The following is a 22,870-nucleotide window of genomic DNA, read 5'->3' as shown; positions in this document are numbered from 1 at the left end:
TTTTAAGATTCCCTTGGTCCCCGAAAAAAAAAATTACGAAACTATTTATGTTAAAAACACCGTAGCCAAAATGTTGAAATAGTTTCTTATCGATATGAACATTAAACGATTGACCAGAAAGTTGCCAATTGATCTAAGAAAACTGATTAGATTTATTGGAAGAAAATTGCCATTATATTGAAGAGTCAACAATAAGAGGCTAACATAGATGCTTTGATGGTTTTGGTTAGACTGTGAAACCTTTTTATTTATGTAGATTTACTGCTGGTGCTTTTTTTACCAACAAGTCAAAGGTCTTCCTCTGGAAGCCTCTATGTCAGGCTTACTAGTAAATTTTTACGTGGCAATTGTAGAGAAATAATATGGTTTTATGGAGTCATATGTTGGCGCAGCGGGACTGATCTCTGCATGGTAGTACGTGACCCAGAGTTTAATCAAAGCTGCAGCCACCTGCGACAAGGTTCAGAATTTCCTTCCAGTGTTGAGATTATGCAAAAGTGTCTCCATTGACATTTGCTTCAAGAAGGAGAAGCAAAAGTACTCCTATCACCTTTACTTGCTTAAAAATTTAAACATGATTCTGTTGGCGGATTATTTTTGCTGACCGGTCACATACATATTTATATTCAGTCATTATATAACTTGCGTTTCAGAAGGGCCATGTAAAAGTACTCTTGTGCATTAGAACCGTATTTTCTTAGATCTATATTGAAGATCGATTCATGGCTGAAATCCATTGAGGGTAAAATTACGGTAGTGAGGATGAACTGTGCAGTTTTTCTTTAACATCTTATTTTGTATGACCGAAATCTTTGTTAACACCCCCAGTGGAAGAAGGTGGCTAAATTTTCTCTTCGGGGTGTTTTAATACTTGTATTTATAGAAAACCCTCACGATTATAGATACTCTCGTTTTAATTCCGACTATACGCCGTAGGAGGGGCTCGAGTACTGGTGACGTTGGTTATTGGGTTTGGAACGGGTCAATGATGTGACTCTGTAAGCTCAACCAGAGTCAACACAACTCTCAATAGGTGCGAAGAGGAATTTTTGTGAAAAACACGGGAAACATCGGATGATTTGCCCGCAACCATGTAGTGCACTCCCGGCCGAAGGCAGAAAATCAGGAGACCGGTACTTGCCCTACGCACACCATTGGCCTGCATGCGAAGAAGCTTTATTATTAATTATCTACCGTAAGTAGATTTCCACGCTGCTGGTTTCCCTGTGGATAGTATCAATAGTATCTGCTTAGAAGCATATGTTGAATACCAATCAGACTGTCAGGGGCCTTCTTTTGGGAATATTTAACCTATTCCTTTCAGAAAAATGTAATCGCTGAAAAGATTGTAAAACTTAATATCCTTCACGGGCAAAAGTTTCTAAAAAAAATCCCAGAAATTTGTACCAAATTAAAAATGTATGCCCAAAAAAATAATTTAGCGGTAGTTTTCAAAAATACTTCCAGAGTTATCAACGTCCCAAAGTCAGATAGAGACAAAACCCAGCTCCTTCTCACAGGGGACCCCCACCAAAAACACTAAGTTTGACTAGAAAAATGGATTGTCTGACACGACTTTGGGGAGGTATATTTTTAGGAACCGTTCTTATTATTTTCATTTTATTAGAAGGAATTATTTTAGCTTAGAAACGACATCAGAATTAAGCATGTTGAACAGAATTCAAGCTGTAATGTATTTAAAGTAGAAACAAGGGGGAAGGATTATATAGGACCATCCTCTATTTATTCCTCTCTTCAATTTTAAACCAGCGCTCAGGATTTGTGGAAACTCGCAGAAAATATCCCAGTCTCCTAGATTTCCCATAGAATTTCCCAGTTTCTCGCTTCTTTCAATTTTATTTTTCATGTATAACCTCCAAGAAAGGAGCGGTTTGCAAGAGCACGAATGTAAATAATGTATGATGATTTACACAAACGGCTGACAAATAGTGAGCTAAACTTTTTTTTACTTAAAAAAATGAATAATAATATCTATACAGCCAGTAATCTTCGATGACACCACTTTAAACACATTTTTGAAAGTACAAAATGGCTTTCTTTGAAATTCGAAAGGCGTGACTTGCAGTTGTTAGGTGCGATACTGTCATCTTTTTTTCTCACCTTTTACCGCAATAGCTTATAATGTATATATTTTTTACAATAATGACAAACTAATGACGAATACTGTCCCCAAGAATTAATTTCGGCATATACACCCGTTAAAAACATCAAGTTTTAGTAAATTCTTGTTACCTGAACAATAGCTGGATCCATGGCAAGTCCACCTGGCATCATTCTTGGCTCCTTTGGTGGTTCACAGAGCTTAATGTCCTTAATATCCACAGCTCGGAAGACAATATAATCGAATATTTCTTCTCGGGGAGCAACGGGTTTTTCAGGAACTCTATCTTCTGTCCCAAAAGAACGAACTGTAATAAAAAAAAATAATAGAAAAACAAAAAAAAATCGTGTATTCAAATTCCATTTTAGTAAAACAGCTAATGTTTTAGTAATATTCAACTAACGTGGCGCTTTTGTAAAACTCTCTCTACTGCCATTTCTTTTATTCCGTTTAATATCATTGACGTCTCTAGCACGGAGCAAGTGAGCCTCCTCAGGCTCGAGTAAGACCAAGATCAGGAAGATTTCCAAGATAATCAATAGGCTGGTGTTAGTCAAGATGGGTCTAACCAATATTAAGGATTCAGATATAGTTAGTTTTCAACGATTTAGAATCAGATCAAATAATGCTCAAAGACCAGCCCCTGGTCTCGTCCAGTTTCGATCAAAAGAAATTGCTTACCATGTGTTTAAAGCGAAGAAGCAGCTTAGTGGCTCAGGTTTATTTGTAGCTATAAACCTTACGAAACGTAAGCACGATCTTGTGAGCCGTTCAAGAGATAAGTTTGGAAATCGCAGTGTGTGGTCTGATGAAGACCGTGTCTTTTTGCACGAAACTGAGACTTCTCCAATCAGGCGTATCTGGTCAATTGATGACCTATTATAGAGTTTTTTTAATATTTATGTTTTTTCTTCATTTTTCTTTTTTCTCTTTTTTTCAAGTGTTATTTCTTGTTCTTTTTAGTAAAAACGATAATGTCTGATCAAGACCAATTTAATCTTCAGGATTATTTATCAAGAGGTATTTTCGGTGATGATGATATACAGATTGTTGAGCTAAATTCTATGAGGGAGAGTGATTACATTCGGTTGCTGTACAGTCGTGATATAAATGAAAAGAGTCTGCGACTATGTTCTTGGAATGTCCACGTGGCTACAAGCTACCTGGATATTTTGAAATTAATTGAGCAATTTTCTTTCTCTTTTGATATTATAGGATTATGTGGAACATTTTCTGGTTTAAACCAGTCTCTCTCACTGCATTCATTTCCAGGTTGTGATTTTCGTGTTAAGGACCGAGTGGTGATGGGTCTTGGTGTTGTATGATTCCTTGTAAAGAATGGGTTGAATTATAATGAAAGGGATGTTATTAGCATATGGATTGAAGGTAAGGTTGAAGTTTTTTCAATTGAAATTGAATTTGATGGGGAAAAAATATAATTAATATGGTGTTTGAGATGCCCAGTACTGACTTGAAGGATTTTGTGGGAGGGAAACGTCTGGAGCTTATCATATTGTTATGGGTGATTTTAATTTTAACCTGCTTGATTTATTATAATGACCTACACCCTCTTGTGAGTGTACCCATCGGACAGAGTGCAACCCTAATTGATAATATTTTTGTTCATTCTGCTGATTTGAAGCTTTGTTATGCTGATGTTGTGGAAATTCCTGGTTCTGGCCATCTTCCATTGGGGAGCGTTACGAAGTGTCAGGTGCACAGACCAAAGAAAAATAAAATAAAATCAAGGTTAATGAAAAAAGAAAGTCTTCAAAAGTTTGTGGAGGAGGTTAATGTTATCGATTGGACTCCAGTGTTTTCCGAAGAAGAATCCTTTGCGAGAGCACTTGATAAGCTAACGTCTGTTATTCTAACCATTTATGATAGTGCGTGTCCTATTAAGGAAATGAAAGTGAAGAAACAGGAACTCCGTAAGCCATGGATAACGAATGAAGTACTAGAAGAAATAAAGCTAAGGACTGAGCTTTATCAATGATATCTAGATGATAAAAGTGATGGTTCGTATGTATTGTTAAAAAAAAAGCTCAATTTAGCGAACAAATCACGTGACAAAGCTATGGTCGAATAAAATGATAGAAAGTTTTCGAATAGTAAAGGAAATATGAAAGAAACTTGGAAACTGATAAATGAAGAGACCGGTGGGAATGCTGAAACTGGAGGGAATGAAGTGCAACTTGAAGGGTTCGCCCATAATGATAAGTAGGAACTGCAAATACGTTTGGTAATTTTTTCTCTAATATTGGTATTAAAGTGCAAAATAGTGTAAAGAATAGATGCCAATAGGTTTAAGAATACATTATATGTGATAATAGAGATGAGAGTCTTGAATTAGACTTCGATCTGTGTACAAGAGATGAGCTGCTTAAAATAATAAAATCTCTGAAACCAAATTCTGCGGAAGTGGACGGCTTATCTCTTCGAGCGTTTGAGGCAATCATCCATTATATTTTACCGTGTCTGCTTTTCATTATAAACCTGTCACTTGAAAAGGGCATTTTCCCTGATCAGCCAAATAAGATACAAAGGTGATACCACTTCATAAAGATGGCCCTAAAAAGTAAATTGAGAATTGGAGACCGATTTCGCTCCTTCCATTGTTTTCAAAACTATTTGAAAAAGTTGTTCACAAACGTCTACGTCTTTCGTACAGGCTAACGCTTCACTTAGTGAGATCCAATTCGTATATCACAAAGGGCACTCGACGACAAATGCTTTCCAATGATGGTATCAATTAATAGTGGTATGGACAGAGGTGAAGCACCTTTGTCTGTATTTATAGATATTCGCATTGTATTTGATACGGTTGATTTTCAAACACTACTAAGTCGGATGGAGTCTTTAGGTGTCCACGGAAAGTGGTATAAAAGTCATCTCACAGGGAGACTCCTCAAAGTAGTGCTGAATAATTTGCTCTCAGCAACATTTCCAGTGACGCGTAGAATACCACAAGGATCAGTGTTAGGTCCGCTGCTTTACCTTATCTATGTTGATCTCATGCGTCTTTATTTGAACGATTTGTGTCTTATCTCATTTGCTGCTGATACTGTTTTAACTGCGTTTGCCTTATCTGTGAATTACCTGGTGAGAAAAGTGATTCTCACATTGGAAAGGCTGGAGATGTTCACTTCATTAAGTCTATTGTTTGTTAATGTTCACAAGACGTTTTTAATGACGTTTTGTAGAGTTGGTACACCACTGGATGTGTATCAACGTTTTTAATGTCTGTCCGCTAACTCGGTTTTTATCTTGATTGCCATCTGGCATGGAAATGTCACAGTGACGCAATTTCATCAAAAATGGCCGTGGGGTAGGCATCCTTCGACCTCTGCATCATTTTCTCCTTCAAAGAATGCTTCTAACTTTTTTTTTCTGCTGTATGCTAGTGTTTTTTCTTCCTCATCTTCATTCCATATGTATTGTTTGATTTAGGGTATTATTTATGGCTCTTTTAGTGCTCTATTGTTGTGTTGTATGGCCCATAACAAGCAAAGCTTCTTCGGCCGAATAACTGTTTTACGTTTGTAATGGTGTTTTAATATTAATAAAATGGTTGATGATTGATGATTGATGAACTATATATTATTCGTCGGTTTATCCATATATCTCCTATGGTTGCCTCCTATGGAGCAGTAACTTCTTATGCAACTATAGAAGAGTGCAAGTTGTGCAAAATAAAGTTGTTAGAACAATCGGTAGGTAGGACCAGGAAGTATATAATATCTGTGCTTCGTTTAGGTCCATGAAGCTCCTTAATGTCGGTAAGATAAGAGATTACCAAGTCACAGCATTTGTGTTTAAGCGTAAGAATGGTTTACCCCTGATGTTTTTAAGAGTCTTTACCAAATTAATAGTGACATGCAAAATGATTTAACTAGATGATAACAAAAAGTGATAACATAGTCGTTGATTTGCGTCGTGGTAACAGGTCTTCATTTTCAGTGAAAAGCATGGGTCCATCATAATGGAATTAAATTTCTAAAAAAAAGTTTTTTTAACTGTAAGTAAAGAGCAAGTTTAAATCTTAAAACGAACAGAAATTATTACGTATATGAAAGGGGTTGTCTCCTCCTCAGCGCCTCGCTCTTTATGATAAAGTTTTTTTTATTGTTTTAAAGAGTATAGTTGTGATTAGTAGAGCCATCCATCATTAGTAGAGCGTGTCCTAGCCTTCTCCGTTTTTCTCTGATTGTAGCTCTAGAAAGCGGCATGGAACCATATTTTTCGTCCAGCTTACTATTTGATGGGTCAGTCAGACAGGTATCCAAACTGAGTTAAAAAGGTACCCAATGGAAGTGTCCTATCCTGATATTTCAAACAGACAAAACCGGTCTAGCTACCTGACGAAAACCGGTCTAGCTATCTGTGTTTGGAGACAATTAGCTTAGGCTCAGCGGAAAAACTACGTTGTAGGTGTATTTTAATTAAATACTTAATATATAGAGTTCGTATTTTGGCTAGGTTATGTTAGGTATTTAATATAATCCATTCTGCAACTTAATAAAGCCACTTTCTTCTAATTAAATGTTTTTACCTAAAAATTCCCACGGCAAACAAAAAATTTTAGTTAGAATTATTTTGACCGAACTTTTAAAACGAACAGAAATTATTCCGTATATGAAAGGGCTTGCCTCCTTCTCAACGCCTCGCTCCTTACGTTAAAGTTTGACTCTTTCTCACAACTCTACTTTTTAAAACCATAAAAAACTTTAGCGTAAAGAGCGAGGCGTTGAGGAGGAGACAACCCCCTTCATATACGGAATAATTTCTGTTCGTTTTAAGTTTGAAATTCGCTCCTTACTTGCAGTTAAAAAAAACTTGTTATTTTTAATTTAATTTCTGAACGTTTTTGAATTAATACATGTTTTGATTTTGGGTCTCCGAAAATGAATAATTGAAACGAAATTTGCACATTATTTTTTTTTTTTTTTTTTTTTTTTTTTTTTTTTTTGGCTTAGTGGCTAACTCATAGTTTTGATTGGAAGATTTTGATAAAAAAAAGGGGGGGACAGATCATGGATGCATGTTTATTTTTTTTTTTTTTCTTCCCAGGGATGATCGTAACGACGCAGTGGGCATAAAATGTCGCGAAATGGCTCATTCTAACGTATAAGTTCTTGTGCTCTTTTTAAGTGACAAAAAAATGGAGGGCACCTAGGCCCTCTCCCACGCTCATTTTTTCCCAAAGTTTTCGGATCAAAATTTTGAGATAGCCATTTTTTTCAGCATAGTCAAAAAACCTAATAAATATGTCTTTGGGGACAACTTAATCCCCCATAATCCCTGTAGGAAGGGTTGCAAGTTATAAACTGACGTTTTGTGTATAGACGTTTTCAGAGGGACTTTTTCGCGTTGGGGGAGGGGGGTCAGGGGTTACGTGAGAGTATCTTTCAATGGAAAAATTTATCATGACGGAAGATAATTTTCATGAAGGGGGCGCAGAAGTTTCTAGCATTATTTAAAAAAAAACAATGAGAAAATAAATTAAAAAAAGGATTTTCGTCTGGAAGGAAGGTGCAGCATTAAAACTTAAAACGAACAGACATTATTACGTATATGAGGGCGTTTGTCAAGAGCAAGGTATTGACGAGCGGGCGAACCCCCTCATATACATAATAAAAATATAAAAATATAGAAGTTCGTTACTTAAGTAAACTCGTAAGTTACGTACATTTATTACTAATAAAAACATTCGTTAGAAAAACTAAAAGTTCTAGTTGCATTTTTAAGTAATCAAAAATTAGAGGGCAGCTAGGCCTCTTCCTTCACCCATTTTTTTTATCAAAATCATGCGATCAAAACTATGAGAAAGCCATTTGGGAAAAAAAAATTATTATGCAAATTTTGTTTTAATGTTCATATGCGGTGAGCCAAAATCAAAACATACATTAATTCAAAATGTTCAGAAATTAAATTCAAAAAAGGTTTTTTCAATTGAAAGTAAGTTAAAACTTAAAAGGAACAGAAATTATTCCATATATGAAATGGGCTGCCCCCTCCTCAACGTCCCGCTCTTTGCGCTAAAGTTTTTTTATTGCTTTAACAAGTAGAACTGTGACAAAGAGTTAAACTGTAGCGTAAAGAGTGGGACGTTGAGGAGGGAACAGCCCCTTTCATATATGGAATAGTTTCTGTTCGTTTAAAGTTTTAATGTCGCTCCTTACTTTCAGTTGAAAAAACTCGTTTTTTTTATTTAATATATGTATAGGGCGATGTGACAACGTAAAAAACTTTTCGAATTTTGATTTTAATTTTGGTATCAAAACGATTCTTGATTTTGGTTCCAAGAAAATGTATCTTCTTCTTCTTGAACAGTATCATTACAAATACACGGCTTTAGTTATCCGCATTGATTAATCAAGTTGGTAATTGACATGTTTCTGATGCATTAAGCTGACCATCAAAAGCAAGTCATGCAGATCGGTGATCATATTTTATTCTTCAGAAATCGACTTCTAAAAACTTTAATAATTTTACAAGAAAAAAACTTTACTCTTGGACTAAACAAGGTAATTGATGCTTTGGAATATTATACAATATATATGCATCAAATAAAAAGAGTTACCACAAGCAAAAAAAAAAGAAATATAAGCTATAATAGAAATAATAAACGGGATAAATTAAAAGGGCATGCGCGAAGTCGTAAAATACCAACAATCGACGAGTTTGCGACAGGGTATTAGAGAGTAGTTTCATAAAAACTACTCTGAATATTAGTAGTTTTGATAATTTCTTCTTGCAAATGTTTTCTCCCATCACGAATCATTAACTAATAAAATAAAATCTAAATTGAGAGTATTCTAGGTAATCCTCCGAATTCATTTATTTACAGCAAAGACATATTAGCTATTTTGAGGCCGATTCGAACAAGTCCACAAAAACACCAATTCAGACGGAAGATCCATGGCTGGTTTTAGTTTTAATTCACAAAAAATACCCATAACTGCCTACTTAGTTTACGTGATCAGGTATGGGTAAGCTTGCTCTTGTCACTGTATAAATAAAAGAAAAATATTTCTTACAGAAATAAAAAGCAAAATTTGAACTTAAAACGAAAGAAAAAATTATTGCGTCGCAGAATACGCAAAAAATATCTACAACACCAGCTTAAATTGCCTAGCTCGTGATATTTTCTATTTCTGCAAAATTCTGAAAACTAGCACTTTACTGAAAACAGCTTGCTTGAATTTTTTTAGAGAATTATAATAGCACACCAAAAGCTTTCTATATCCTTGTTGGCGAAACCCTACTAAGAAACATAGTAAGTTGCCTTTATTTTCTGCAGGCTGTTAATGGAATTTTCGGATTTTAAGAAGGCTTCTTGTTTTTTAGGTTAATTTTATGTTTTCAGTAAAGCACTTGTTTTTACAATCTAGTCAGGGAATTTTGACCATGGAGATTATAATGATACACTTGCTGTTCTTCGGTACACTGTTACACTTGTTATGCCATATGACATTTCATGATTAGAGACACACAAAGAGACGCTTAGGCTAATCAGTGAGGTAATTTTGTCACAATCCTGGGGGATGGGGCAAAGTTTGAGCCAATTTTCCCAATTCAGGGGAAAATGACAGTGGAAACTGAAAAATGAGCCATATAGCACCATAAAGGTAAGATACACTAAAAAAACTGACCCATTTTTGTGGATACTTGAATTATGCAGGCTTATCATAGTTTTGACAGGATTTTCGAAGAAACTGAATTTCAACTGCGGGGGTGCAACCTGGGGTCTGTGAGGGGCAATTACCCCTAACCAGGGGAGTAATTTACTATGGGGCATGGGAGGCTACTACCCCCCCCCCCCGTCTCGAGACCCAATTCTCCCCCCTAGATCTCATTATCCCCCCCACCGGCTGCAAAAAGTCTTGTCAAAAATAAGATAAGTCTGCATAATTCAAGTATCGAGAGAAACAGGTCAATTTTTTTTTAGTATATCTTTGCTTTTATGGTACTACATAGATCATTTCTCAGTTTTGATCATTTCTCAGTTTTCACTGTCATTTTCATTTGATTTGGGAAAATTAGCCTAAACCCCGGATTTGTACAAAACTACGCCCCTGCCCCTGACCCATAGCAAATTTAGTATTATTTTAGTTTTTTTCTTAGTATATCTTTGCTTTTATGGTACTACATAGATCATTTCTCAGTTTTGATCATTTCTCAGTTTTCACTGTCATTTTCATTTGATTTGGGAAAATTAGCCTAAACCCCGGATTTGTACAAAACTACGCCCCTGCCCCTGACCCATAGCAAATTACGCCCCCACACTTAAAGAAACACACAGAGAGAGGCAGTAGCTTGTAAATGAACCATTAAACATCTTTTCGTGGATGTTGTGGTAACCTGCTAACCTTAGGAGAAAAACGAACTAGAAATAAATAATGAGATGTGTGAGAACCGTGCGAAAGAGCAGTTTTCATTATTGTTCAAAATGGGAGGAGGCTCAAACGTCCAGTTGAGGAATCTGACCATGACAAATTGTTTTTTTTTTTATCTAAGACTTGGCATTCCCGGGCTTTTTGACCACTTTTGAGCAAAAATTGTTGTTTTGCGGAACAAATTGGCAGGAAACGCAACTTTGCCCAGACACAATATTTTTTAGTACTTAAAAAGGCAGAAGTTATGTTATTGCGAACTGACAATTTCTGAATAAAGACAAAACTCACTACGACAGTCACTTTATATTATAAGGCTTGATGCACATGTAGCATAGCCGATTTAAATGAGGGGGGGCTGAAAACCTCCTGTTGAGGTTTCAAATCATGAGGAGTCGATTGACAATCTTAGATTTTGTATTTCGTAGCATTTTCACTCTTTTTGGGAAAAAATTTTGTTTCGTTGCACGAACTGGTGGAAAACACCACTCAGCTATGATGAAATCTCCTTTGTCACAGAAAAAGATTATTATCTGTTGACGAATTATAGAAAACCTTCGTAATCACTGCATCACTCATCTCATTATCACCTGACGATCCGTATAAATAAACATGTAGATCACTGCAACATTTACGGCATACTTAAGATTAATTTTTATGGATGGGAGGGGGCTGCAATCCTCCTCATTAGAGTTTCAGACCGTGACAAATCGATTGAGTCTATTAAAATTTGCGCTCTTCAAGATTTGCGCCTTATTTCGGCAAAAATCGGTCTTTTGGGGCACACAATGGCAGAAACGCCACTTTGTCGCGGCTTCTCAAGATAAGAGGCTTAAAACCTCCTTTAAAGGATTTTAGGCAATGAAAAATTGACTGTCTATTTTAAAACTTCCATTCCCTGACATTTATCCTCTTACGCAAAATTGATGCTTGATGACACAAAATGGCACTTTTCTGTGCCATAATCTCCTTTTTTACATAAAGAGTGCGTTGGAAGAGGGTGCTGGATGGAAACCTGATAAATTTGTTTTCCTAGTAAACTTTTACTGTCAACAGCAATGAAGATAGTAGTTACCATTCCTGAATCAGCTGCAAATTCAGTTTTTTCTCTATTTTTCAAAATTTCTCAAATTTTTTCAAATTCTATTTTGGAAATTCGGTATTTTCAAAAGGTGTTTTGAACTTTTGATACCCATGGGCTGTGGTTCACTCTTTACTAGATTAAATAAAAAAACCAATTTTTTTTAACTGAAAGAAAGAAAAGACGTTAAGACTTGAAACGAACAGAAATCACTCCGTATATGAAAGAGGCCTTTCCTCCTCAACGTCCCGCTCTTTACGCTAAAGTTTGACTCTTTCTCTTAACTCTACTTTTTAAAACAGTAAAAAACTTTAGCTTAAAGAACGGGGCGTTGAGGAGGAAAAGCCCCTTTCATATGCGGAGTAATTTCTCTTCGTTTTAAGTTTTAATGTCGCTCCTTACTTTCAGTTAAAAAAATGTTTTTTTACTTAATTTCTGAACGTTTTTGAATTAATACATGTTTTGATTTTGGCTCTTCGCACATAGGCTAAATAATTAAAACAAAATTTGCATATTAATTTCTTTTTTTGGCTAAATGGCTTTCTCATAGTTTTAATCGGAAGATTTTGAGAAAAAAGGGGCGGGGGAGGAGGCTTAGTTGCCCTTTAATTTTTCGATTACTTAAAAAGGTAACTAAAACTTTTAATTTTTTTACGAACGTTTTTATTAGTAAAAAATATTCGTAATTTACGAATTAACTTAAGTAACGAACTTCTATATTTTTATATTTTTATTACATATATGAAGGAGTTCATCCCCTCATCAATACCTCGCTCTTAACACTAAAGCTTGAATTTTGTCAAAATTCTTTAATAATGACTCCCGAATCACAGAGGCCGTAGAATAAATAGTTGTAATTACTAAAACCACTCTTGCCTAAAGAGCGAGGTATCACGAGGAGATGAACCCCTCATATGCGTAATAATTTCTGTTCGTTTAAAGTTTTGATGCTGCTCCTTACTTTAAGTTAAAAAAAAAACATGACAAATTCCTTCATGGAAAGATCCTCCCACGTAACCACCCACAACTTCTCCTCCCCCCCAAAACCAAAAGAAAACCTGAAAACGTTTGTACACTTCAAAATAACCATTACTATATGTAAGCACTGGTCAAAGTTTGTAACTTGCAGCCCCTCCCACGGGGACTGTGGGGGAATACATAGTTATTAGGTTTTTTGACTATGGTTAATAAAATGGCTAACTCAGAATTTTGAACCGGTGACTTTGGGCAAAAAATGAGCGTGGGAGGGGGCCTAGGTGCCCTTCAATTTCTTTGGTCTCTTAAAAAGGGCACTAGCACTTTTAATTTCCGTTAGAGTGAGCCCTCTCGTGACATTCTAGGACCACTGAGTCGATACGATCACCCCTGGGAAAAAACCAAATAAACACGCATCCGTGATCTGTCTTCTGGCAAAAAATGCGAAATTCCACATTTTTGTAGATAAGAGCTTGAAACTTCTACACTAGGGTTCTCTGATACGCTGAATCAAATGGTGGAATTTTCGTTAAGATTGTATGACATTTAGGGGGTTTTCCCCCCTATTTTCTAAAATAAGGCAAATTTTCTCAGGCTCGTAACTTATGATGGGTAAGACGAAACTTGATGAAACCCTTATATTTAAAATCAGCATTAAAATTCGATTCTTTTGATGTAACTATTGGTATCAAAATTCCGTTTTTTAGAGTTTCGGTTACTATTGAGCCTGGTCGCTCCTTACTATACCACCAACTGTTTGATTGCTACCAACTGTTCGATTGCTACAATCGCTGCGAGTATCATAAACAAACTAGGCAAATAAAGAACATAGCACCCATTCAGAATTTGAATTCTAGAAAACAGTCTTGACACTTCTAGCACAGAAAAATAAAAATAAAAATGAACTTCAGTCACAGGCATCGAGGGAAACTACTTAAGAAGGGAGCATAAAATAGGAAAATTATATAAGAAATAATAGGAATACATGAGATTATGGAGGGCTTTTCTTTGTAAGCGCCTGCGTAGGGACATAACAGAGAAATTTATAATTTTTTCAATCGACTTATCAACTAAAAGACAATTATGTCGTTCTATGCACTTTCATTGTTTTTGTTTCTATATAATGTATAATAATTGCTAATTTTATAATTGCATATCAGGTCCAATTCCTCACCCAATGCCTGGATATATGGAACCTACATTCCTAGGTTATATATCCCTAGGCTATATCCCTAGACTATATCCAAGTCCGTAGGCTATATGGAAACTATGCTGATTTTATTTTTATCCCTTTTCAAATTGTTATTGGGATTTTTAACCAACTGTTAATCATAGTAGGTACAAAAAATAATGCACACAATTTCTTTTTATTTTTTTAAATATAGCCTATGGCAATATCAAGGCATTACAGGGGTGACTGGGACGCAATTGTGAAGGTAGCAATCATTATATATTTAAACGGCGTTGAAGGATGCATCGGAAAATCACTCTATTTTTCAGCTAATGAAGTAATAGAAGAAACCTTAAATTTACCAAAAAATTATGGTAGGGTTGATTATGCCAAGCCCTTTAAAAGCTCAAATACAAATAGAACTGTTTCAAAAAGGAAAACAAACGAGTGATGTAAACATTGTTTTCTCTTACCTTGACCCCCCCCCCCCGAAACTAGTTCCCCCCTATAGCCATGTGTTCTCTTGAAAGAAATTACAGGGAGTGAAGAAAATGGGTAAAGAAAAGTTAGTCAGATTCTTGTGTGTCTTAAATGATAAACTATAAATAATCTTATTGGTGTCACGACCATCATTAATTAAAATCAATAGCGAAGCATAAAAGTAGAGAAAAACCTACCTTTTGCCAAGGCCAATGTAGATTGATCCTGGTCCAATTGATAAAGAACTCCTTCATAACGCATCTTTGACTTTGAAAGTATACTTATTTTACTTCCGATGTAAGGATTAACCTTAGCTGCTGCTGCAGGAGATGATTTTTTCGTATCTTTGTCCATTGATGTTAACAGGTTAGCATCTAGATTTGAACTAAATTGATTGAATGAAATAGTTAGTCACATCAAAAGTTTATTCGAGAATTAAGCCTGAGCTGAAAAGAAGTTTTGAAATAGATATGAAAAGGTTTTTAAATGACGAAATTTTTCCCAAGAGAAGAGTAATAAAAAAAACAATGAGCCTTGAAATTTCTTAAATGTAACAATATAGAGGATTAAGAGTGAGCTGTGACCAAAAACTTGTCTAGTGAAATTCTTAATTGAGAGCATAATTAATATGTTGGAACTTTAGCGTAAAGAAGGGTCCAACCCCCTCGCACGTAGAATTTCTGTCAGTTTTTAATTTTAAGGTCGCTTTTCAATTCCATTTATGAAGTTTTATTATATATTTTTTTTTATATATTGATGAAACAGAGCACTGCTCTGAAACTGGTGCATCCAAACTATAGCCCGTGTACAGTTGCACCAGGTTGTGCTAAACTAAGCTTTACGATTGTATAGTTTAAGTCGAGACGAAAGCAGGAGTACCATTTGGGGGTGAAGCTATTCCCTTCTAGATTTTGAAAAATTCCTTGTTCCGTCTTGGTATTTTCTTTTAAAAATGTCGAAGAAAAAAAAATGGCCGGACTTATATTTTGAAAAATAGTGTTTCATAAGATAAAACTTAATTAATAAGATAAAGCTGAACCCCCCTAAATTTTCGTGAATTAGGGCCCCTGGATTAAATGCAAATTGAAAAGAGGGAACCCTCAAGCTGGATGTAATATTAGTTTAATGTTAATGGGAAAACGATTTTTTTTTTTTTTTCGGAAAGGCATAGAACCTAACTATTGACACAGAAACTGCATTCACATTTAAATTTTATCAATCAAAACGCCCATATTAAAACGAGTGAGGAATAGGAATTATTTATGAGTTTTGGCTCCTTAATTATGTGACTGTGGTCTGGCTCATGCATTAGCTCCCAAAACGCTGTTTCAAACACTTCATGGTAACGAACTGTAGTAAGGAGCGACCCGGCTCAATAGTAACAGAAACTCTAAAAAATGGAATTTTGATACCAATAGTTGCATTAGAAGACTCACATTTTTACGCTGATACTAAATATATAAGTTTCATCAAGTTTAGTTTTACCCATCAAAAGTTACGAGCCTGAGAAAATTTGCTTTATTTAAGAAAATAAGGGGAAACACCCCCTAAAAGTCAAAGAATGTTAAAGAAAATCACACCATCAGATTCAGCATATCTACAAAAATATGGAATTTTGTATTTTTTCCCAGAAGACAAATCACGGATGCGTGTTTTTTTGTTTTTTTTTTTTGCTTTTTCTTTTCCCCATGGGTGATCGTATCGACCCAGTGGTCCTAGAATGTCACAAGAGGGCTCATTCTAACGAAAATTAAAAGTTCTAGTGCCCTTTTTGAGTGACCAAAAAAATTGGAGGGCACCTAGGCCCCCTCCCACGCTCATTTTTCCCAAAGCTACTGGATCAAAATTTTGAGATAGTCATTTTGTTCAGCATAGTCGAAAAACCTAGTAATTATGTCTTTGGGGACGACTGGCTCCCCCACAGCCCCTGGGGGAGGGCTGCAATTTTCAAACTTTGACCATTGTTTACGTATAGTAATGGTTATTGGGACGTGTACAGACGATTTCAGCGGGACTTTTTCACGTTAAAGGGGGGTCGGGGGAAGGGGTTACGTGGGAGGATCGTTCCATGGGGGAATTTATCACGAGGAATGAAATTTTCCATGAAGGGGCCGCAGGATTTTCTAGCATTATTTAAAAGATCAATGAGAGAATAAATAAAAAAAAGTTTTTTTCTGGTGGAAGTAAGGAGCAGCAATAGAACCTAAAATGAACAGAAATTATTGTGTATATAAGGGGGTTTGTCTCCTCCACAATACCTCACTATTTACGCTAAAGCATTTTTAGTAATTTCAACTATTTATTCTACGGCGTTTGTGATTCAGGGACCATTCTTAAAGAATTGGGACCAAGTTGAAGCTTTAGTGTAAAGAGCGAGGTATTGACGAGGGGGAGAACCCACTCATATACATAATAAAAATATACAAATATAGAATTTCGTTACGTAAGTTAATTCGTAAGTTACGTATAGTTATTACTAATAAAAACGTTCGTAAAAAAAATAAAAAGTTCTAGTTGCCTTTTTAAGTAGCCAAAAATTGAAGTGCAAGTAGGCCTCCTCCCCCACCTTTTTTTAATCAAAATCGTCCGGTCAAAACTATGAGAAAGCCATTTAGCCAAAAAGAAAATTAATATGCAAATTTCGTTTTAATTATTCATGTGCGGTGAGCCAAAATCAAAACATGCATTAATTCAAAAACATTCAGAAATTAAATTAAAAAAACAAGTTTTTTTTAACTGTAAGTAAGGAGCGACATTAAAACTTAAAACGAACAGAAATTATTCCGTTTATGAATGATGTTGTCCCCTCCTCAACGCCTCGCTCTTTACGCAAAAGTTTTTTATTTATTTTTCTAAAGTAGAGTTGTGAGAAAGAGCCAAACTTTAGCGTAAAGAGTAAGGCGCTGAAGAGAGGACAACCTCTTTCATAAACGGAATAATTCTGTTCGTTTTAAGTTTTAATGTCGCTCCTTACTTGTTTTTTTTTTTTTTTTATTTGATCGAGTAAAAATAGAGCCGGGTATGTAACCGTTTTTTACTAGCAACACAACTACAGTTAGATGCAGTGCTTCCACTTTCCTCGAATTTTTGGGGATTTCCCCGAAAATCTAGAGAATCCCTGGAAAAAAAAGGCGCTCCCCGAATATCTTTCTTTTCCCATGATCTACCCAAAAATAGAGTTAGTGGAAGGTTCACTGTTCATTCCAAAATTTTAATACTGCTTTGCACCTTTATACTATGGTACGCTGGCAAACGTATGCTATTGAAAACTCCATTTTGCAAACCAAAATGGGAATGAAACGATTGGATGCTGATTCCTCCTCTCTTATTGTGAATATAGAAATGGCAAAAATGTTGTCATGTGTTAAGGCTAACGCGACTGCTGAAGAAGAAGCTACGATTATCGCTAGACTTCCAATTCAATAGTTAGCCAGTTTTGTCACACTCTTCTAATTTTTCTAGCTGCTTATCGTTTTTAAATCGCTCATTCCTATTTTGGTTTCGGCACACCAAAAACAAAATACTTCGAAGTGATTTTCATTGCTTTATTTTATGTGATAATAGACAAAATATCTGATGATTTTATCTCTATTTAGCATTTAAGGTTCTATGTAAATATGGCAGTCATCAGATAGTTCGTGGTAACAAACAGTAAGTAAGCAGCAACGTGGCTCAATAGTAACCAAAACTCTAAAAAAACAACAGATATAACAAAAGGATTTGCTTATTATGATGGTACCAAATATATAAGATACTTTAAGTTCAGTGTTATTCTTCAAAGACTACGAGCCTGAGAAAATTTGCGTAATTTTTGAAAAAAGGGAAAAACACTCTCAAAAAATATCAAAGAACCTTAACGAAAATAATACCATCAGATTCAGCGTATCAGAAAACGCAAATGTATATGGTTAAAGCTTCTATCTGCAAAAAAATGCGACTTTCCCAGAAGATGTATTTTTTCCATGAGGATGGCAACTATGCCCCTTTCGCGCCCTTCCCCCCAAAATGTTTTGATAAAAATTTAGAGATACTGTAGCCATTTTGTTCAGAACAGTTGAGAAACCCAATAACTTTGCCTTTGGAGTTAATCTGACCCCCAAAGCCCCTGGGGAAAGGTCTTGAAAATATATAATTTACCCATTGTTTACGTATAATATCTGTTATTTGAAAGTATGCATTCTTTTTTTTCGGGTAAAGTATTAAATTTTCTGCTGGAGGATTTTCCGCAGGGAGAAATTTCCGCTGGGAAGGATATTTCTATGGGATAAAATTTTGAGGGGAAATTTACACTGAGAGGATTGCCAGAATTCCTAAACAAAATTCATTTATTTATTTTAAGTTCCTCTTTGTAAACCCAATCTTACGCGTGGAGATGTTAAGGGTAATTGTCCGGGATGAATTTTTAACGGTACTGAATTATCTAGACGATTTTTCCCCGGAGAGGAATAACTTTCACGTGGAGGTGGAGCTGGATTTCCTGACATTTTAAAAAAACCATTTGAAATAAAATACAAGTTTGTTTTTGTCTGAAAGTACACCTAAGAAGCAACATTAAAATGAACAAAAAATATTATATATATGAAGGGGATTGCCCCCTCTTTCTTTACGCTTAAGTTTGAATTTAGTCCCGATTCTGTAAGAAGGAATCCCGAAGCAAAACTGTATAAGACCTACTCTTTTAAAAACTTAATTTACTACGCGGATCCAAGCCCTACTTGAGCCTGAAAACGATGCTATAACCAATTTTGGCTCCCAAATTTTTGAAACGAAATTCCATTTTGAACTTGCCCCCGAAAATTCCCCGAATCTTGAAGATTTGTCCCCGAAAACTCCCCGAATTTTTAAAACTTGCCCTTGAATTTTGAGATTCGAGAGTGGAAGTCCTGGTTAGATGGTATTTTTCACAGTGCACTTGCAACAATATGAAGTAATATATATATTTTTTTTTTAGATAAAATTGCGGTATCTTTAAAAACCTAAGAAGGGAGGATTGTTCTTCTTAAAAAACTAATAATCATTCGTTAGCGTGATGTTGTTATTTTATCTACGAAGGGTCGCCAGCTTCATAAAAAGGTGCACACACAACCAGCCATGAACATTAGGCAGGGGTTAGGCCCGTGCCTCCTCTGGAATGGCTAAAAGCTTAGGATCATTCCTAAAAAATATTATATTTTCAAGGATTTTGCGTGTTTATGCAGTTTCTTTGGTACTTTACTATGCATTTGAAATTGTGATTCGCCCCTTTTAGAGCCAATATTGCCAGAGTTATAATTAGCGAAATAACTTTTTTTTTCTTTTTTTCTTTTTTTTAGTCGAGTAGCCTGCTTTTATATCCCAAATCCAACTAATAAAATGAGTATTTTTGTCATTGTCAAGCATAGGTCCGAAACAACAGAAAAAGATAGCTCCTACAGTGATGGAAAATATATTACAACGCTGCTGAACTATCCAGCAGGCAAGAATATGCATTTTTATTACTTTAGAGGGAGTATATGAAGCCGAAAGTGAAATTTCCAAGAATTCAAAATTCACCTTAGTAAAGTTCCAATACATAGGACTTAGTCGATATGTCAACTTGAAATTTTGTAAGCATATCCAATAAGGATATAAGATAGAAATCTGAAGTGCCAAAGACATCACAATAAAACTTTTATGGTCCCCTGAACCTATCTTAAACCTATTCATACGTTTAAACTGCAATTTTCTAAGATTTTTCTAGTGGTTATTTCAAAATTATGAAATTTTTAGGGCAGGATCACATTGCCGTTAGCGTTACCACATTGATCTGCCAAAATTATTATGCAGAATTAATTAGTTAAATTTTACAAGGTTTTATCCGTAAAAATTCAAATATTGGCAATCTGTAGATTTGCAAAGACAACAAACCCTTCAAATAAAACCTACACCATATCAAGCTGTTTAGTGCCATGATATTAGCTTATTTTTCTGGCTTTTCATCCATGTTCCTTGTTTTTATTAAATTAAAAAAACAAGTTTTTTTAACTGAAAGTAAGGAGCGACATTAAAACTTAAAACGAACAGAAATTACTCCGCATATGAAAGGGGCAATTCCCTCCTCAATGCCCTGCTCTTTACGCTAAAGTTTGACTCTTTCTCTCAAGTCTACTTTTTAAAACAGTGAAAACCTTTAGCGTAAAGAGCAGGGCGTTGAAGAGGGAACAGCCCCTTTCATATATGGAGTAATTTCTGTTCGTTTTAAGTTTTAATGTTGCTCCTTACTTTCAGTTAAAAAAACTTGTTTTTTTATTTAATTTCTGAGCGTTTTTGAATTAATGCATGTTTTGATTTTGGATCTCCGCACATGAATACTTAGAACGAAATTTGCATATTTTTTTGGATAAATGGCTTTTTCTTAGTTTTGATCGGACGATTTTGAGAAAAAAGGAATGGGGGAGGAGGTTTAGTTGCACTTCAATCTTTTGGTTACTTAATAAGGAAATTAGACCTTTTAATTTTTTACGAACGTTTTTATTAATAAAAAAATATACGTAACTTCTGAATTAACTTTCGGAACGAACTTCTATATTCGTATATTTTTATTACGTATTTGAGGGGGTTTGCCCCATCTTTAAAACCTTGTTCTTTTCACTAAAGCTTAAATTTTGTCCCAAATCTTTAAGAATGACCCCTGAATCACAAAGGCCATAGAAAAAATAGTTGAAATTACTAAAAATACTTTAGCGTAAAGAGCAGGTATTAAGAAGGAGGTGAACCCCACATATGCGTAATATTTTCCGTTCGTTTTGTTTTAATACTGCTCCTTATTTTCAGTTGAAAAAACTTTTTCATATTTATCTTTTCATTTTTTGTTTGTTTTAAATAATATTAGAAAATCCTGCGCCCCCTTTATGGAAATTTTATCCTGCTATGACAAATTCCTCCATGGAAAGATCCTTCCACGTAACCCCTCCCCTCAACCCCCTCCCTATCCGAAAAAAATCCCCCTGAAAACGTCTGTACACTTCCCAATAACCATTACTATATTTAAACGCTGGTCAAAGTTTGTAACTTGTAGCCCCTCCCCCCGGGACTGTGGGGAGTAAGTCGCCCCAAAGACACAGTTATTAGGTTTTTCGACTATGCTGAAGAAAATGACTATCTCAGAATTTTGACCCGTTGACTTTGGGAAAAAGATGAGCGTGGGAGGGGGTCTAGGTATCCTCCAATTTTTGGGTCACTTAAAAAGGGCACTAGACTTTTAATTTCTGTTAGAATGAGCCCTCTCGCAACATTCTAGGACCACTGGGTCGATACGATCACCCCTGGGAAAAAAAAAACAAACAAATAAACACGCACCCGTGATCGGTCTTCTGGCAAAAAATACGAAATTCCACATTTTTGTAGATAGGAGCTTGAAAATTCTACAGTAGGGTTTTCTGATACGCTGAATGTGATGATGTGATTTTCGTAAGGATTCTATGACTTTTAGGGGGTGTTTTCCCCCATTTTCCAAAACAAGGCAAATTTTCTCAGGCTCTTAACTTTTGGTAAGTAAGACTACATTTGATAAAACTTATATATTTTAAATCAGCATAAAAATTCGATTCTTTTGACGTATGTATTAGTATCAAAATCCCATTTTTTAAACTTTCGTTTACTATTGAGCCGGATCGCTCCTTACTACAGTTCGTTACCACGAACTGTTTGAAAAAATAAAAAACAAGTTTTTTTAACCGAAAGTAAGGAGCGACATTAAATCTTAAAACGAACAGAAATTACTCCGAATATGAAAGGGGCTGTTCCCTCCTCAACCCCTGCTCTTTACGCTAAAGTTTGACTCTTTCTCTTAACTCTACTTTTTAAAACAGTAAAAGACTTTAGCGTAAAGAGCGGGGCGTTGATGCCACATTTTTGTAGATAGGAGCTTGAAACTTCTACAGCAGGGCTCTCTAATACGCTGAATCTGATGGTGTGATTTTCGTTAAGATTCTATGACTTTTAGGGGATGTTTGCTCCTATTTTCTAAAATAAGGCAAATTTTCTCAGGCTTGTAACTTCTGATGGGCAAGATTAAACTTGATGAAACTTATATATTTAAAATTAGTATAAAAATGCGATTCTTTTAACTATTTGTATCCAAATTCCGTTTTTAGGGTTTCGATTACTTCTGAACTGGGTCGCTCCTTACTACAGTTCGTTACCACGAACTGTTTGATTTGGCGCCCGCTACTACTAAAAACTGCATGACTGTACTTGGAGACCTTTTTCGTTCAAAAATGAATTATCGATTTTTCCTTTTTTTTTCAAGATATATCTTTATATGGTTTCGTAAGCCCCCACTTAACAAATTCATACAATCAGATTTGATTTTCAATGGTAAATTAAAGGTTTTATATCCTTTCACTCTAAAAAGAAGCTTAGTCTATAACATTTCTAGGAAATTTTTCGACCTAAGAATAATGACAGAATCTATACATAATTTGTCCAAATCCATTAGATATTTTGCGAAAATCCTATGCACATTAATTAACCCTTGGACTATTTCCCCATTTGTGTGGTCACACAAATTTCGTGAGTGAATTGTCCTTTTCGAAACTTCCAGAATTGTCCTTCCTCAAACTCCCAGAATGCTACACATTTGAAATAAACGTAAAAAGTAACATTTGTTTGACAGATCATTTTCA

General features: G+C 35.3%; 1 protein-coding gene across 1 annotated transcript in view; it reads right to left on the bottom strand.

Moving 5' to 3' along the window:
• Positions 1-14,620, bottom strand: part of LOC136031941 (protein LSM14 homolog B-B-like) — a 37,572-nt gene extending 22,952 nt beyond the window's left edge. Inside the window, exons 1-2 of the mRNA XM_065711943.1 lie at positions 14,423-14,620; positions 2,254-2,429 (exon numbers count right to left, since the gene is read on the bottom strand). Of these exons, the coding sequence (XP_065568015.1) occupies positions 2,254-2,429; positions 14,423-14,579 (333 nt within the window). The 5' untranslated portion in view covers positions 14,580-14,620. The remainder of the gene's footprint in view (positions 1-2,253; positions 2,430-14,422) is intronic.
• Between the last annotated feature and the right edge of the window lie 8,250 nt (positions 14,621-22,870).

The sequence above is a fragment of the Artemia franciscana genome, chromosome 10 (genome assembly GCF_032884065.1).
Source record: "Artemia franciscana chromosome 10, ASM3288406v1, whole genome shotgun sequence".
Classification (NCBI taxonomy): Eukaryota; Metazoa; Arthropoda; class Branchiopoda; order Anostraca; family Artemiidae; genus Artemia; species Artemia franciscana.
This window is presented reverse-complemented; position numbering and strand designations above follow the sequence as displayed.